At 41.7% G+C, this 18,530-nt stretch overlaps 1 protein-coding gene across 4 annotated transcripts in view; it reads left to right on the top strand.

Annotated features, from left to right (window-relative positions):
• Positions 1 to 18,530, top strand: part of SGCZ (sarcoglycan zeta) — a 1,731,118-nt gene that overhangs the window by 1,280,638 nt on the left and 431,950 nt on the right. For all 4 annotated transcript variants that reach the window (XM_073583597.1, XM_073583598.1, XM_073583596.1 and 1 more), the window contains one exon: positions 13,284 to 13,385. In XM_073583597.1, the coding sequence (XP_073439698.1) occupies positions 13,284 to 13,385 (102 nt within the window). The remainder of the gene's footprint in view (positions 1 to 13,283; positions 13,386 to 18,530) is intronic.

Below are 18,530 nucleotides of genomic sequence, written 5' to 3'. Positions count from 1 at the left end.
AGTTTTTTGGTGCAGACAATACAATATTTATCATTAGTGATGAGCGAGTATACTCGTTACTCAAGATTTCAAGGCATGATCGGGTGTCCTCCGAGTATTTTGGGCGCGCTCAGAGATTTAGCTTGTGTCACCGCAGCTGCATGATTTGTGGCTGCTAGACAGCCTGAAAACATGTGGGGATTTCCTAACAAACAGGCATTCCTCACATGTTTTCAGACTGTCTAGCAGCTGCAAATCATGCAGATGCAGTGGCACAAACTAAATCTCCGAGCACTCCCAAGTTACTTGTAGAACACCCGAGCATGCACGGAAATCTCGAGTACTGAGCATACTTGCTCATCACTAATTATCATCAATTCCAAAAGCCACTCATTTTTTGAATGCCCGTGAAAAATATGTCTTGTCAGTCACAAACTAAAGCTTCACTTTCCTCTTAACCTATATTATAGATTAAAATATTGCATACAAATTTATATTATTTCAGCATAGCCTCCTTGCTCTAAATTGTTACATTGTTACATCTATCACGAAAGTAGAGATTTTATTAATACATATGATTAAAAGGGGACTTGAGAATCTGGTATTCTTTATTACTAAGTATAGGTTCACTGAAGATTTTTAATCCGATTGAGTTGTGTGAATGCATCACTTAATCACAGTCTACATCTTTTTCAAGCTCTCTGTGAATCATTACCTATGTACGATAACATTCAGAAAATGCATGTTGTGTTAGCAGGTTGGATCAAGACAGTAGCTGAACAGCTTCAGGTTTTTTACATACTCTGTGTATATATGAATAAATAAATCTTCAACTTGAGAAGTATGATCGCACTTGTGGGACAGTATAATTTATTTTCAGAGTTTACTCCTCAAAAAATTGCCAGTAAATTTTCCTCTAAATGTAATCATTCACCCTAGCGTCATCCATGACATTTTTCATAACCTAATTTTCATTTTTTACATAAAAATAGGATTGAAGACCAAAGTGAGCAATACAATAATTAGTAATTAGAATTAAGAAGGAGTCAACTTTAATTACAGTTCTAACTTTGCAGCAGGAATTAATTATATTTCTCTAAGTGCTCAATCTTAATTTCTACAAGTAATTTCAACTTTTCTACCATACGAAACAAACACAGTGAAGCAAAAAGTATTTTAAATTATTCAAGAAAGCGATCACACTGATATGTCAGAAAGGAAAAAAGCTTAATCAGCTCACCACTGTTGATGATAGAAATACAGAATCTGAAAGTTGCTAGGGTCATTTTTTCTTGATCTGATTATTGGTATGGGTCACCCATGATCTTCTGATGTCAGTTCTCTTCTTTACCATTCTTGTGCCATCAGCACAGGGTAGGACAGGTGGTTATACAGTTCTATCTGGGATAATTGTTTTGCATCGTATTCAGCATATTTGATGGTCTGCACCTGCACTTTATGGTTTATATGCACCTTAGATATTTCTGCCTGCATTTTTGTGATATTTATTTCTCCCGCCCAGCTTGCTGGCATATTTAACCATGTCCCCATTTTATTAACCCATGTTTCCAACAGGTCTAGAATTTGCTCTATATAATAACAGCATATTTTATTATGCTTTTTAATTGTTTTCAATGCACTTGCTTTGCTTGTTAATAAAGCATCTTTGTTATTTAAATTTGACATATATAGGTTAGCCAAAGATGGGGAAAATTTAGCCCCATAGGGCATCCACAAACCTGGAAGAAAAAGCTCCATCAGAGGAAAAAAGATTTTTTTTTAACAGAAACCTAGTAATGGTAAGGATAAATTGAATATACCGTATATACTCGAGTATAAGCTGAGATTTTCAGCCCATTTTTTTGGGCTGAAAGTCCCCCTCTTGGCTTATACTCAAGTCATATACGGGGGTCGGTGGGGGAGGGGGAGCAGGGCTGTCAGAGATCATACTCACCCCCTCCTTGCACGGTCTCTGCAGCCCCCCTGCTTGTTCCATAGTCTCGGCGCCCCTGCTCTTCCTGCATTCAGCGGTCACGTGGTACCACTCATTAGACTCATGAATATGCACAGAGCAGCCGTGCCGACATCATGGAACAAGCAGGGGGGCTGCAGAGACTGTGCACCAGGAGGGGGTATGATGGGGGGCAGAGCAATATTCACCTGTCCCCGTTCCATTGCCGTGCACCGCTGTGTCTCTGGGTCCTCTGGCTGTGATGTTCAGGTCAGAGGGCGCGATGATGTAGTCAGTCCGCGCCCTCTGCTGAAAGTCACTGCAGAGACCTGGGAGATACAGCGGTGCACGGTGATGGAATGGGGAAAGGTGAATATTGCCAGTGCCGGGGGGCCTGTGCCAGCGGCGACAGAGAGGTGAGTATGTCATTTTTTTTTAATTGCAGCAGCAATATATGGGGGTATTTATGGAGCATCTTCTTCGACCACCATTAACCTTTGTGCAGCAGCATATGGGGGTACTTATGGAGCATCTTATGGGGCAGCATTAACCCTTGTGCAGCAGCATATGGGGGTATTTATGGAGCATCTTCTTGGGTCAGCATTAACCCTTGTGCAGCAGCATATGGGGGGGTTTTATCTATGGAGCATCTTGTTGGGCCACCATTAACCCTTGTGCAGCATTTTATGGGGGGTATTTATCTATGGAGAATCTTTTTGGACCACCATTAAACCTTGTGCAGCACCACCCTCGGTTTATACTCGAGTCAATAAGTTTTCCCAGTTTTTCGAGGCAAAATTAGGGGTCTCGGCTTAAACTCGGGTCGGCTTATACTTGAGTATATACAGTACATTGAATCTTGAAAAATGGTATGTTAAAGCAGAACGTGACAAATCATGAGATATTGAAAAATATAAAGAGAAAACATCTGAAATGACCCAAAAATATTTCTTATTCCATTTAATATTCTGTATAATAGACAGCAGATGTTTGGAGTCCTGTATATGTCCAGCATTACATTGTACCATCAGTTGGAGCAGATCATCAAGCCAAGATGATGACCATTCCATAAACGAACCAATCCCCACCACTATGGGATGCAATGGGGAGTGGAAACTGAGCTTTATGATTTTTGGGTGGAGCATGAAAAAGAGGGCAAATGGGATTCTCTTTTAAAAAAATACTCCTTTTGTTTGATGTCAATAAGACCCAGATAAACATCTTCTGATAAGATAGAGTCCAACTGTTGTTTAACCATGTTTTTAGCATCTTGAGAGACTTATAAATAAGTAGTAATGTCCAATAGAAGAGACATGACTTGAGTTTATATAAGTATTTGTCAAAAATAAGCACAGACGCCCCTATGACTGAGGGTCAGAAAACAATATTCTTGTTATTGGATTGCAGTTTAGTAGACGTAATAGAATCACGCCCCAGGTCTATCAGGGTAAGTGCGGAAATTTTCTCGGGAAGATCTATAGACCGAGGAATGTTCCAATTAAATTCAACTTGACTTGAATAAGGATCAATGGTATTATACTAATCAGTAAAAATGACTCTTAAAAATAAGTAGATGTATGAATCTGTGTATATCTTTAACAGTCTGTAAAGCCCCGAGTCACTAGTTTTGTGACACAACAGCGATCTCACCAGCGAGATCACTGTGTGACAGCTATCAGCGTCAGGCCCCCCTGCCGGTATTGCTGATCATTGATGGAAAGCCCTGGACATTTTTGGGGTCGCTGGTCTCCCGCTGGTTTGCACGCATCGCTGCGTGTGACAGGCAGGAGACCAGCAACCAGCGAGCGGGAGCTGGTAACTAAGGTACACATTGGGTTTCTAAGGGAGCGCGCTGTGCCTAGAAACCCGATGTGTACCTTAGTTACCTGCGCGCTGATGCAGGGAGCTGATAACCAAGGTAACACACGCCCCTTAGAAACCCGATGTGTACCTTAGTTACCAGCTCCCTGCATCAGCGTACTGGTAACTAAAGTACACAGCGACCCAGCATGCTCAACGTCGCTGTGCTGATCTCTGGTGAAGCTGTCTGTTTGACAGCTCACCAGCGATCATGTAGCGACTCACCAGCGATCCTGACATGTTGATATCATTGTCGGGATCGCTGATGAGTCGCTATGTGTGATGGGGCCCTAAGGGATTAGCTCTGTTGTAGGATTGAAGTTCAAATCCCTCTCAAAACACCCAGAGTTGTGCGGTAGAAATAACTTGAGCAGGCAGGTTAATGAATTATGGTGATTCATCAGACACACTGTCTACTTTTGGTACCACATCTTATATCTTTGCTTTGTTAGTGTTTCCGATTGGCTTGATGTCCCCTGCATTTTTTGAATATGCAACATTGGTGGCATAAACGGTGGAATGGGAAACATAGCATGATGAATCTGGGAGATTGAAACAGGAATCTGAAACATCAGAGTAACTGTCAGAAATATAATTGTCAGAGGACGTAAAACTGACTTTTTTAATTTACCCATGGTACTTAGAAGGGGTCTTTCTAAGGATAGATAGGGGTCTATCAATGAACTTTCAAGAATGGATGGTATTTGATTCATAATCCCTGCAATCCCATTCAAACTTGAATTTCTTAGTAGCCACTATAGATTTTCCAGTAAAGTTGATTTTTGTATGCCGTTTGTTGAAAAACATCACATAATCCAGATCATTAGAAAATTCCTTGATGAATTCCTTTAGTTGAGAGATGGTAGTCTTCAACTCCTGGTGTTCAGCGTTTTCAGTCTTAATTAATCATTAACCACATAAGTTTGACAGAACAAACTGACTAGATAGCATTCCAATTATTTGTAAAATTGCTGATGAGTGCATGCCTATTCCATCTTCATTTATGTATGGTGAGTGGTATTTATGACTTCATATTTTACAAATATCTGAATATGAATACAAATGTAAAGATATAGCTTTAATGTCAGAAACAGACTGTAAAGCATAATAGAGAATAGCCGGATAGCGGCGCTCATAGCTACATGGCTTTGGCAACCAGGGTTCTTGTGCTGACCCCGGGTTGTCATGCCTACACATTGGTGACTCACGGTCATGTGACACAGGCACCAATAGGAGAAGGCAATGACACGCTTCCTGTTAAATGCTGCTGTCAGAGTTTGACAGCGGCATTTAACATGTTAACGGTCGTGGGTGAATCGGGATTGCTCCCGTGGCTTTTCTGGGCAAGTCAGCTGATCAGATCAGCTGTCATGTGTTGAAAAAGGAGCAGGCTCATCGCCGTAGCCTGCACCAAACAGGGGGAGGCGTCAAATGACAGACTCTGTCATTGAACATTAAGGGGTTAGAGAGAAACTGTTATCAGGATTTAGCCCTATAAACTAAAGGCATGCTGACTGGTTCTCGTTAGCCACACACAGCATTTTGAGACTTTGTAGGCTTCTTATATTGTATAAACAGCCCTTTTTGGGACAGATGTCTGCTGTTGTTTATATTTAGACTGTACAAATGGAGAATGTGTCGCATTTTCCCACAAATTGTATCCCTTTTAGGGCAACAAAAAGAGCTTAAACAAATTACTTTCTAGCTTTTTTGCAAGCTAACCAAAAATGATCCCTATAATTAGGGATACCAAACAGGTGAACTGCTTTGCACATGAAATTATTGTTTCTCAAGTATGATTAACCCTTTTCTGACAACAGACTTACTATCCCATCCACGGTACCCAAGCCCCTATGACCGGGGACAGGATAGTACGTCTAAGCGATCAGCTGACACCCGGCACTATATGTCAGGGGCAGTCACGGGCCGCCCCCGGCACATTAACCCCTGGCATACTGCGATCAAACACGATCGCAGTGTACTGGGGTTTAGAGAAGCATCGGCAGGGATGGTGCTCCCTCCGTGCTTCCTTGAGACCCCCAGCGCAGCACGAGGTGCTGCACTGCTCTGGGGGCCTCCTTCCCTGCAGGTCCCTGGATCCAATATGGCCACGGGGGCCTTCGGGGGCCAGCTGGGAGGCGGCTTCCTCAGTGCCTGCAGAGAGCAGGCACGAGAAAGCCTCCATCAGCACCTGTCAGATCGCTGATCTGACACAGTGCTGTGTGAAGTGTCAGATTAGCGATCTGACACAAAACAGTGATTTCCCCCCTGGGATAATGTAACAAAGTAAAAAAAAAAAAATTTAAAAATAATTTATAAAAAAATCGCTAAATAAATTAAAAAAGATATTTCCTAATAAATTCATTTTTTGGAAATAAAAAAAAACAATAAATGTACACATATTTAGTATCGCCGCGTCCAAAACGACCCGCCCTATAAAATTGTCCCATTAGTTAACCTCTTTAGGGAACCCCTTAAAAAATAAAAAAAACAAAGCAAAAAACAATGCTTTATCATACCGCTGAACAAAAAGTGCAATAACGTGCAATCAAAAAGACGGATATAAATAACCATGGTACCGCTGAAAACGTCATCTTGTCCCACAAAAAACAAGCCACAATACAGCATCATCAGTGAAAAATTAAAAAAGTTATAACTTGCAGAATAAAGCGATGCAAAAATAATTATTTTTTGCGTAAAATTGTTTTCATTGCATTAAAGCGCCAAAACATAAAAAAAGTGTGAAAAATGAGGATGAATGAACTCATGGAGATCAACATCCAACACTGCGGAGACACCATCACATGTTTCTCAATGCAGTGATTCTAGAGCAATGCCTCCATCCCTTATGGGAAATATGCAAAAACATGCGAAGCACAAGCCGTGGAGACACCATCACGTTTCTCAACGCAAGCAATGACTAGCCAGGTCTTTCCCCGGGAAGGAAAGTCTCCAATGAAGGAAACCACCTATGCCAAAACATGGTATCCATCCACAGGCTAGTAGGAGCAATGCCTAGTAAAAGACTGTGAAAAATGAGGATGAATGAACTCATGGAGATCAACATCTAACACTTCGGAGACACCATCACATGTTTCTCAACGCAGTGATTCTAGAGCAATGCCTCCATCCCTTATGGGAAATATGCAAAAACATGTAAAACACAAGCCGCGGAGACACCATCACATGTTTCTCAATGCAAGCAATGACTAGCCAGGTCTTTGCCCTGGAAAGGGAGACTGCCCTTCCCATGGTTTTTCCTTCCCAGGGAAAGACCTGGCTAGTCATTGCCTGTGTTGAGAAACATTTGATGGTGTCTCCGCGGCTTGTGTTTTGCATGTTTTTTCATATTTCCCATAAGGGATGGGGGCATTGCTCTAGAATCACTGCGTTGAGAAACATGTGATGGTGTCTCCGCAGTGTTGGATGTTGAACTCCATGAGTTCATTCATCCACATTTTTCACAGTCTTTTACTAGGCATTGCTCCTACTAGCCAGTTTCCTACTCCACACTGATGAGGGGCAATATCCCGAAATGGCTGTCTGTGGATGGATACCATGTTTTGGCATAGGTGGTTTCCTTCATTGGATACTGCCCTTCCTGTGGTTGTCCCTTCCCAGGGAAAGACCTGGCTAGTCATTGCTTGCGTTGAGAAACATGTGATGGTGTCGCCGCGGCTTGTGTTTTACATGTTAAAACATAAAAAAAGACATAAATGAGGTATCGCTGTAATTGTACTGACCGAAAGAATAAAACCACTTTATCAATGTTACCACACACAGAATGGTGTAAACGCACCCCCCAAAAGAAATTCATGAAATGCTGGTTTTTGTTCATTCTGCGTCCCAAAAAATCGGAATAAAAAGCGATCAAAAAATGTCACATGCCTGAAAATGGTACCAATAAAAATGTCAACTCGCCCCGCAAAAAATAAGGCCTCACCCTGACTCGGTGGGTCAAAATATTGAAAAATTATAGCTCTCAAAATGTGGTGATGCAAAAACTATTTTTACAATAAAAAGCGTCTTTTATCGTGTGACAGCTGCCAAACATAAAAATCCTCCATAAATAGTAAATCTAACCCCTCTTTATCACCCCCTTAGTTAGGGGGGAAAAATAATAAAATTAAAAAATGTATTTATTTCCATTTTCCCATTAGGGTTAGGGCAAGGGTTAGGGCTAGGGTTAGGGCTGAGATTAGGGTTAGGGGTGTGTTGGAGTTAGGGTTGGAGTTAGAATTGGGGATTTCCACTGTTAAGGCACATAAGGTGCTGTCCAAACACAACATGTCGTCTGATCTCAATTCCAGACAATTCTGCATTGAAAAAGTCAAACGGTGCTTCTTCCCTTCCAAGCTCTGCCATGCGCCCAAACAGTGTTTTACCCCCACATATGGGGTATCAGCCTACTCAGAACAAATTGCAAAACAACTTTTGGGGTCCAGTTTCTCCTATTACCCTTAGGAAAATAAATAATTGGGGGCCAAAATATCATTTTTGTGGAAAAAAAAAAGATTTTGTTCTTTTCATGCCCCGGCGTTATAAACTTCTGTGAAGCACTGGGGGGTTCAAAGTGCTCACCACACATCTAGATAAGTTCCTTAGGGGGTCTAGTTTCAAAATGGGGTCACTTGTGGGGGTTTCCACAGTTTAGGTATATCAGGGGCAATCCAAAGGCAACATGACCCGCAGACCATTCCATCAAAGTCTGCATTCAAAACGTCACTATTTCCCTTCCGAGCCCCGACGTGTGCCCTTACAGTAGTTTTATCCCACATATGGGATATCAGCATACTCAGGACAAATTTACCCTTAGCAAAATAAAAAAAATTGGGGACTAGAAGATTATGTTTGTGAAAAAATATGATTTTGTTCTTTTCACGCCCGGGCGTTATAAACTTCTGTGAAGCCCTTGGGGGTTCAAAGTTCTCACCACACATCTAGGTAAGTTCCTTGGGGGGGTCTAGTTTCCAAAAATTTGTGGGGGGATTCCACTGTTTTGGCACATCAGGGGCTTTCCAAACGCGATATGGCGTCAGATCTCAATTCTAGCCATTAAAGTCAAATGGCGCTGCTTCCCTTCCGAGCTCTGCAATGCACCCAAATAGTGGTTTACCCCCACATATGGGGTATGGGCATACTCAGGACAAATTGCACAATAACTTTTAGGGTCCTGTTACCCTTGGGAAAATAACATTTGAGGGTTGAAAAGATCATTTTTGTGGAAAAAATAGGATTTTTTAATTGTACGGCAGTACGTTATAATCTTCTGTGAAGCCCTTGGGGGTTCAGAGTTTTCACCACAAATCTAGATAAGTTCCTTGGAGGGTCTTATTTCCAAAATGGTGTCATTTGTGGGGGGTTTCCACTGTTTTGGCACATCAGGGGCTTTCCAAATGCGACATGGCGTCCGATCTCAATTCCAGCCAAAAAAGTCAAATGGCGCTGCTTCCCTTCCGAGCTCTGCCATGCGCACAAATAGTCGTTTACACCCACATATGGGGTATCAGCAAACTCAGGACAAATTAACAATAACTTTTGGGGTCCTGTTACCCTTGAGAAAATAAAAATTGGGGGTGAAAAAATCATTTTTGTGGAAAAATATGATTTTTTTAATTGTACGGCTGTACGTTATAAACTTTTGTGAAGCCCTTGGGGGTTCAAAGTTCTCACCACATATCTAGATAAGTTCCTCGGGGGGTGTATTTTCCAAAATGGGGTCACTTGTGGGGGATTTCCACTGTTTAGGTACATCAGGGGCTCTCCAAACGTGACATGGTGTCCAATCTGAATTCCAGCCAATTTTGCATTGAAAAAGTCAAACAGCGCTGCTTCCCTTCTGAGCTCTGCCATGTGCCGAAACAGTGGTTCCCCCCGACATATCAGGTATCAGCGTACTCTGGACAAATTGCACAATAACTTTTGCAGTCCAATTTCTCCTGTTACCCTTGGTAAAATAAAATAAATTGGACCTGAAGTAATTTTTTTGTGAAAAAAAGTTAAATTTTTTTTAAACATTCAAAAAATTCCTGTGAAGCACCTGAAGGGTTAAAAACTTCTTGAATGTGGTTTTGAGCATCTTGAGGGGTGCAGCTTTTAGAATGGTGTCACTTTTGGGTTTTTTCTATCATATAGACCCCTCAAAGTGACTTCAGATGTGATGTGGTCCATAAAAATAAAATGGTGTTGCAAAAATGAGAAATTGCTGGTCAATTTTAACCCCTATAACTTCCTAATAGAGTTGAGTGACTTTGGTCGGATCGGGTTTCGTGAAACCCGAATGAAACAAAATTTGAGTCGGGTGAAACTGGTCCGACTAGGGCAAAAAAAGTCGGATTTTCATCCGAAACCCGACCCCAATGCAAGTCAATTGGGAATAAAAGTCGGCATTGAGTGGTGAATGTCATCCGCTCAATCCCAACTTTTATTTCCCATTCACTTGCATTGGGGTCAGGTTTCGGATGAATCTCCGACTTTTTTTGCCCTAGTCGAACCAGTTTCATCCTACTCAAATTTTGTTTCATTCGGGTTTCATGAAACCCGATCCGACCAAAGTCGCTCAACTCTACTTCCTAACAAAAAAAAATTTTGGTTCTAAAATTGTGCTGATTTAAAGTAAACATGTGGGAAATGTTATTTATTAAGTTTTCTTGAGAGCCATATCTCTCTGATTTAAGGGCATAAATATGTTGGGAAATTGCGAAATTTTCAAAATTTTCACCAAATTTCTGTTTTTTTCACAAGTTATATCAATGAAATTTTACCACTAACATGAAGTACAATATGTCATGAGAAAACAATGTCAGAATAACTGGGATCCATGGCAGCGTTCCAGAGTTATTACCTCATATAGAGACAGTGGTCAGAATTGTAAAAATTGTCCCGGTCATGAACGTGCAATCCACCCTTTCGGGTAAAGGGGTTAATTTTTTTTTCTTTCGGGTTAACAAATGATTTTCTATTTACAAAATGATTGGGAAATTCCCAAGGTGTTTTCAAGCTGTCCAATAATGATCCCCGTTTTTCAAAGCAAATAACATATTGTTTTTCATCTAACAATGAAAACTGATTCATCATTTGGGATCCTGGTTTGCTAATCTCAAGATGGTTAGGCTTGTAAAGGCTTTTTAGTTCTTGGCCAGTTCTTTCTACATGGTCAATTTGATGAGCCAAAAAACTATGTGATCAGGTGCAGTGTATTTGTCTAAAGACAAAAGCTAAAACCAAAAAAGGACATAAGACCAAGAATTATTTGGGAATAAATTTGCTGTAAAATTGAATACAATGCCCCAATATGTGAAGATAAAACTAATAATTAATGTTATATGTCCAGGAATATTTGAATGGCAGACCATTCAAAATAAACCCCTATACATCACATACAAATTAAGACCCCTGCACTGAAACACTACACAATGAATAATGCAAAAATGATGATAACAAGATGACAAAAAAAGTCAGCAATATGACAAATAATGTGGTTTGAGTGTCATCAACTATACAACATCCATCTTGGGCAAGATATGTGGCCAAAAAAAGAAAAAGTAAACACCTGAACGGGCAGTACGGCAGACCAAAGATTGTGCAGAGCACACCCTGACGCGGGTTTCGGATCGGTGTCCTTCGTCAAGGAAGTGGTTTTCCATATGCAAGGAACAATTTATTCAAAATATGGCAATGTGAACTTGAATATATTATCTCCAACAAACTGCTGTCACTTACCTCAGCACTCTCCTGCAATACCCACAACCCATCCTGACAGGTTGAGTCTTTCTTCCCTTTAACTCCCAAGTCTGGCTTATACATAGCCTTTTCTTTAGTCCCACTAGGTATTGGCTGTCTAATCTACAGCTCTACCTCTTTTGGATCCTGGCTGAATACATTGCAGCTGAGCTCGCCTTTTTTGTCCATTCTAGCTATAATACTCTGTCAAGCACAATCCATGAAATTGTACAGAATCCTTGTTCATACCATCTGGTGACACTCATTCAACTGCTGCACTTCATCCCACCTGTTTCTATTTCTTTTTATTGCAACCACATGAAAATGATTTGGGAGAGTCTAAATATCTATTTTTTTTGCCTACAATATGGAATCTACGCATTCATTTATCTTCTTTGGAAACACAGAATTGGAATATAATTATTTTATTTGTATTCAACTTAGAGTGTGCCGTGAAATTATCTATTGACTATCAAGGGACCCAACCTCGTCTACTTGGACCTGTGCCACAATCTCATAGAGTGCACTCTAAATTATCTCTATTTTCATTTTCCAAAAGGCAATAGAATCCACAAACTTGTAAGACAGCACTGCAGCAACTGCAACTTGACATGGTGTGAGCTTAGTTGGCAAACCAGTGGATGACAGGGAACATACTCTTGCTTTCTCGGAAAGGCATATTTAGAGTACCACACTCAGTAGAAGGAGATGACAATGATAATGGTGGTGATGAAGACACTGACAGGTATTATTTAATGGTGAAGATTGGCTGATAGAAAGACAAACGTGGTAAGAAAGAAAAGGAGGACAACTTGAGTATTTCTTTGGTTGTTGGCCAACTTAACTTTGCAAAATGAGCATATGATAGAAAACTGTAGTTCCTAGTCTATACAAAAAGAGATGTTGATGGCTTATTTTCTTGTTCGACTGCCTGCACAGTGCCAAAGAATCATCTGATGGCAACCAGAAAAAGAACTCTCACACACATGAAGTCAACAATATGGCTTGCCACCAGCGTGACCAGGAAAAGAAGAAAAAATCAAGAGTGCTGAAGCTCAAAAGTAGTATTGTATGGAATATATATAAAAGGACATGTTTCTCAAGTGTAGTGCTTTCTTCCTCAGGTCTTATACAGTGTATAGTAAAAGGTAACTGAATGCAGCAAGATGGGCTAATGGTGCTGCTGCTAGCGGCTTACTCATCCTTATCCATTTCTGTCTAACACATCCATTTTTCATGCCAAATTTGGATTCAGCATACATTTTGAACACAAAGTTAAAGTTTAATCCATTTCTAGCTTTGGTTAACAAACTTTGCCAACCCTGGAAAAATATTACATCAACCATACTTAAGATTGCTCCTTCATGTTACAGCTCTGTCCTCCAAAGAAAATCTGGTATCTTCTCCAGAGTGAAAGGCAGTATGTTATGCTTTATCATTATTAACTTACAAGTCTTGTATATTTAAATCTCATATCAATCTATTTCTAAGGAGACTAGACCCAAGCTAACAAATGTGCATTACTTAACTTTTTTTTTTAGAATTTCCTAAACAATGTCTGCTATACAGCATATTGTGCCCGTTTATGATATATACAGAATTTTTTATGTGCTTTTTCAAATATAAACTGTTGTTATCATCAAATGGAATGATATATGATCAAGAATATGCTGCATGGGGCAACTGGATAAATTATTGATGTATGCATTGTGCTTAAATCTGTAATTATTCTCAGATTTTAAAATTGAAAAATATACTTTTGCCTCTATAGGGTGGCATGGGAAATCTCAGAATAACCAAGAATGGAATACGACTGGAAGGTGTATCTGAATTTCTTCTTCCATTATATGTAAAAGAAATACAATCTAGAAAGGTAAATCCCTGATCTTGCATATTTATTTTCAATTATTAGATTACGAAAGATACTCACCTGAATAAATACAGTTATATGTAGTTGACATTACTTTTAACATTTTTATAGTTTACAATATATAATATTTTGCAGATTGTAAAATGCACCCCAAATTTTGGGGTGGAAAATAGGAAAAGCGTTTTTTAAATAAAACAGTGCAATGTTTTATATTCTGTTTTAACTGTAGCTTTCCTGGGGAGCGGCGGCAGTGGAGCAGGTCATAGGAGGCAGGGTCACTGCTTCAGGAGTCTTGTGGTGGCAGGAGTGCGGCGATGCTGCAATGCCTGGGCACTCATTAGATGTCGGAGCTGGTGAGCAGAGTCCTCATTCCTATTCAGTTCCCTGTGGTGGGCTTCAGAAAAATGGCTGCCTCTGGCAGCGCATGCGTAGATTGAGCTCTCGGGAAACAAAATCTCAATCTGCACATGCCTGACCTTTGGCAGCCATTTTATTGGAGCCCACTGCAGGGTACTGAAAGACAAAGAGGACGACTCAACTCACTGGTGCCAACATTTAATAAATGTTAAGGCACCACAGTATTGCTGCATTCATATTCATAACATATTGTACTTTATGATAGTGGTTACATTTCTTTGATATAACTTATATTTATTTGTGAAAAAATCGGAGATTTAACAAAAATTTTCAAAATTTATCAATTTTCTAGCTTTTAATTTTTATGCCTCAAATCAGAGACTCATGTCACAAAAAATAGTTAATTTTATTTGTCACATGTCTACTTTACAGAAGCACAATTTTTGAAACATAATTTTTTTGTTAGGAAATTATAAGGGTTAAAATTTGACCAATGATTTCTAATTTTTACAACACACTGCACAAAACAATTTTTTTAGGGACCACGTCACATTTTAAGTGACTTTGAGGGGCGTATATGAGAGAAGATACCCCAAACTGACACCATTTTAAAAACTACACCCCTCAAAGTGCTCAAAACCACATTCAAAAAGTTTGCTAACCCTTCAGGTGCTTCACAGGAATTAATGGAATGTGGAAGAAAAAATAAACAATTATTTTTTTTTAACAAAATTTTTTCTTTAGGGCCATTTTTTTACTTTCACAAGAATAACAGGAGAAAATGGACCTTTCAATTTGCTGTGTAATTTCTCATGAGCATGCTGATATTCCATATGTGGGGGAAAACCACTGTTTGAATGCACAGAAGTGAAGGCGCACTATTTGACTTTTTGAGTGCAAAAATTTGCTGGCATAATTAGCAGCCGCCATGTCGTGGTTGGCGAGCCCCTGATGTGCCTAAACAGTGGAAACCCCCCACAAGTGACACCATTTTGGAAACTAGACCCCTCAAGGAAAATATCTTCATGTGTGGTGGGCACCTTGAAACTCCAAGTGCTTCACAGCTATTTATGACGTTAAGCTGTGAAAATAAATTTTAAAAAATCCCATGAAAATGTATTTTGCCCCAAATTTTGTATTTTTACAAGTAACAGAAGAAAAAAGACCCCAAAATTTGTTGTGCAATTTCTCCTGAGCTCCTCGATAGCCCAAGTGTGGGCAAAAACTACTTTTGAGGCACAGTGCAAAGCTCAGAAGGGAAGGAGTGCCATAATAGAGTGCAGATTTTGCTGCACTGGTTTGAGGGTGCCATGTCACATTAGTAGACCCCCGGAGGTGCCAGAACAGCAGACCCCACCATAAGTGACCCCATTTTAAAAACTAAACTGCTCAATGAATTCATCTAGGGGTGCATTAATCATATTGACACCATAAGTGTGTCACATAATTTAATACTAGAGTTGAGCGATTTTTGTTTTTTTAGGGTCGAGTTTCGTTTCGTGAAACCCGACTTTTCCAAAAGTCGGGTCGAGCAAGATCGGCCGATTATAGGGAAAAGTCGGGGTCGTCCCAAAACACGAAACCCAATGTAAGTCAATGGGGAATAAAAGTCGGCAGTGAGAGGAGGACAGGAAACACACCTACAGTGCTCATTTGAATGCCAAAAGCATCAATTCTTCTTACTTAAGCTTGTCAACCTTAATTAACTTCATAATACAAGTTACGCACTGAAAAATGGGGGTTATTTGGCTAAAGTTGTGGGGGGGTAGGGCTGGCTCCAGGTTTTCATGTGCCCTGGGCGAAAGAGCGCCCCTTTAACACATACCACAACTCATCATGCTCCGATACGGCAGAGAAATAGCGGTATAGTACAATGAAAAATACCTCACTTTTTACATCTCATGACGAGGCCCATCTATTTCTCCATACAGAATCATTGGTCCCATATAATGTTTGAAACAGTATATGATGAGCTCCACATAATGCTACAGTATATATTGGTCCCCATGGATGAAGCTCCACTGTCTTATGGGCCCAAATAATGCTCCAAACATAATGGGCCCCATTTCTAATGCTCTAGTGTATAATGGGCCCTGTAAATGCTGCTCCAGTGTCTGATGTCCACCTTTGGAATGTTCCAGTGTATGGTGGGCCCCATCTATCATTCTCCAGAGTATAGTGCTCCCCAAAAATTGCTGTCCCAACATTGAAAACAATCAAATAAGTCTCCTCGCTAGGGAATCCCTGTACTAGTCTGGACTCCTCGTCGTCCCCATCTTCCATCTCACTGCACAGTATTTCAACCTTGCAAGTGCTGTGATCCTGAGCAAGCAGGGGGGGCCCACTCATTGGCGACGGCACTGGCACAGGGCCCCTGATAGTACGGTGGTGTGTCTGATGGCGGGTGGGCCGAACCTGCGCTTTCATCTGCAGCTTCCTCTTTGTCACTGTGTAAGATGGAACTGTATATGGGAAGGGTAACCTGAGTTTCATCAGGGTCAGATTCAGGCCGTGTAGCGTGCGAGGGGAATGTAGTGGTCTGGGTCAATGTACCAGCAGATTCATCGAGCAGTGGCTGGGCATCAGTGCACTTGTGTTGCCCCCAGGAGTACGGTCGCCACAGTGGCATTACCTTCCTCCTAGGGAGTGTGATGTCATGCTTGGAAGCAACGAAGGATCTCTCTAGCAGGTTAACTGATTGGGCGACGTTATTCCCACGAGTCATGACCCTCCAAACAGCGTTCATGAAGGCAAAGTGTTTGTTTTATGTGGGCAGTATGGTTGCAAAGCTGAACCTTAAAGGAATGTCCAGAAGGGCACCACCAGGAGTGGAGCCTATGGTTAAATTTGACTCCACCTGGGAAACCTCAACCATGCCAGCTACAGGACAGATGCACACATTGCAAGCTTAATTCCGTTAACGAACGAGACTCCGTCATGCCCCGCGGTCCGAGTCCGGCTTACTAGAGGGACACGTGAGGCTCTGGCACATGAGATTGGCCAATAACTGGTGTGTCATGCCCTTACATGTCCATGGCTGCATGTGCGCTACACTGAAAAGGCCAGCGTTTGTCGCTTACAGGTGCAGATAACCCACTGAACAACGTTAGTGATGGGGATAACTGATTACAATTATTACCCGCGAACGATGATTTCCCAGTAAGTGCAGGTCAACCGCAGTTACGGAATTAGGCCTAACCGTCATTCCTGAAAAAATGAAAAACTTACGTGTGCAAACCACAGCTGCTGTAGCTTGCTTAACAGCTCGCCAGCCGTTCTCACGCCCAGTATGGATTGCACGTGATTGCACAAAGGTGAGAAAGGGTACCGTATCCCCGGATAACATGTATGGATAGCGTACACATTCAAAATATATGTCTATACATCAGGAGGCAGGCTCAGACGGTGTTAGGCCCAGTATGGATTGCACGTGATTGCACAAAGGTGAGAAAGGGTACCGTATCCCAGGATAACATGTATGGATAGCGTACACATTCAAAATATATGTCTATACATCAGGAGGCAGGCTCAGACGGTGTCAGGCACAGTATGGATTGCACGTGATTGCACAAAGGTGAGAAAGGGTACCGTATCCCCGGATAACATGTATGGATAGCGTACACATTCAAAATATATGTCTATACATCAGGAGGCAGGCTCAGACGGTGTTAGGCCCAGTATGGCTTGCACGTGATTGCACAAAGGTGAGAAAGGGTACCGTATCCCAGAATAACATGTATGGATAGCGTACACATTCAAAATATATGTCTATACATCAGGAGGCAGGCTCAGACGGTGTCAGGCACAGTATGGATTTGACGGCCCAGACTACACAGCGGAGGAGCAGGGAGAGGTAAAGATTGCAAATGCTGGGGCCCTGCCCAAGCAAGGGGGGCCCACTCGTGGGCGTCGGTACTGGCACTGGGCCCCTCATAGTACGGCGGTGTATCTGATGGCGTGTGTGCACCACCACCATCAGAGACACTTGATTGCACTATGAGGGACCCTGTGCCAATGCCCGCGCCCAAGAGTCGGCCTACCCACCTGTCCAGGGCAACGGCACTCGCACGGTGTCATGCGCTAGGTGGTGACCCCGGCCATGGGGGGGTAGGCAGCACAGTTAGGGAGTTTTAGAAAGTGGCATATGTTGATGTTGGACATTTAGCTGATGCAAAAGGCGAAATAGGTCAAGTCCCAGGAAGAGGTGGACCAAAGCAAGCCATTTTTCTGTCACCCTATGTGTCATCAGGGGAAGGTGGGACAAAATCCTTGGAAACCCATGCATGGTTCATTTTAATGAAGGTTAAATCATCCACATTTTGGGTTGACAGACGGGTCCGTTTTTCTGTCAGGATTGATCCAGCTGCACTGAAGACTCTTTCCGATAGCACACTTGCAGCTGGGCAAGCGAGCTCCTGTAAGGCTTATTGTGCCAATTCAGGCCAGGTGTCCAGTTTAGCGGCCCAATAGTCAAAGGGGAATGACCTGTGTGGGAGAACATCGATATGGGAGGAAAAGTAGTTTGTAACCATAGTTGACAACTGCTGTCTCCTGTCACTTTCCATCGATGCAGTATTACCAGTTGTGTGAGCGGTACTTGAAAAATCAGTCCACAACATTGTCATGAAACCCCTGTCTCCAACACCACTTCTGCTGTGTGCACCATGAACACCTCTGCCAAGCTGCCTGTGGATCCAGGATGCTGGCCAACCAGTAGTCGTCATCGTTCATCATTTTGGCAATGCGGGGGTCCCTTTTTAGGATCTGCAAGGCATAATCTGACATGTGGGC

Source organism: Dendrobates tinctorius, unplaced genomic scaffold (genome assembly GCF_039654945.1).
Source record: "Dendrobates tinctorius isolate UK_male_01 unplaced genomic scaffold, ASM3965494v1 ptg000079l, whole genome shotgun sequence".
Taxonomy (NCBI): Eukaryota; Metazoa; Chordata; class Amphibia; order Anura; family Dendrobatidae; genus Dendrobates; species Dendrobates tinctorius.
This window is presented reverse-complemented; position numbering and strand designations above follow the sequence as displayed.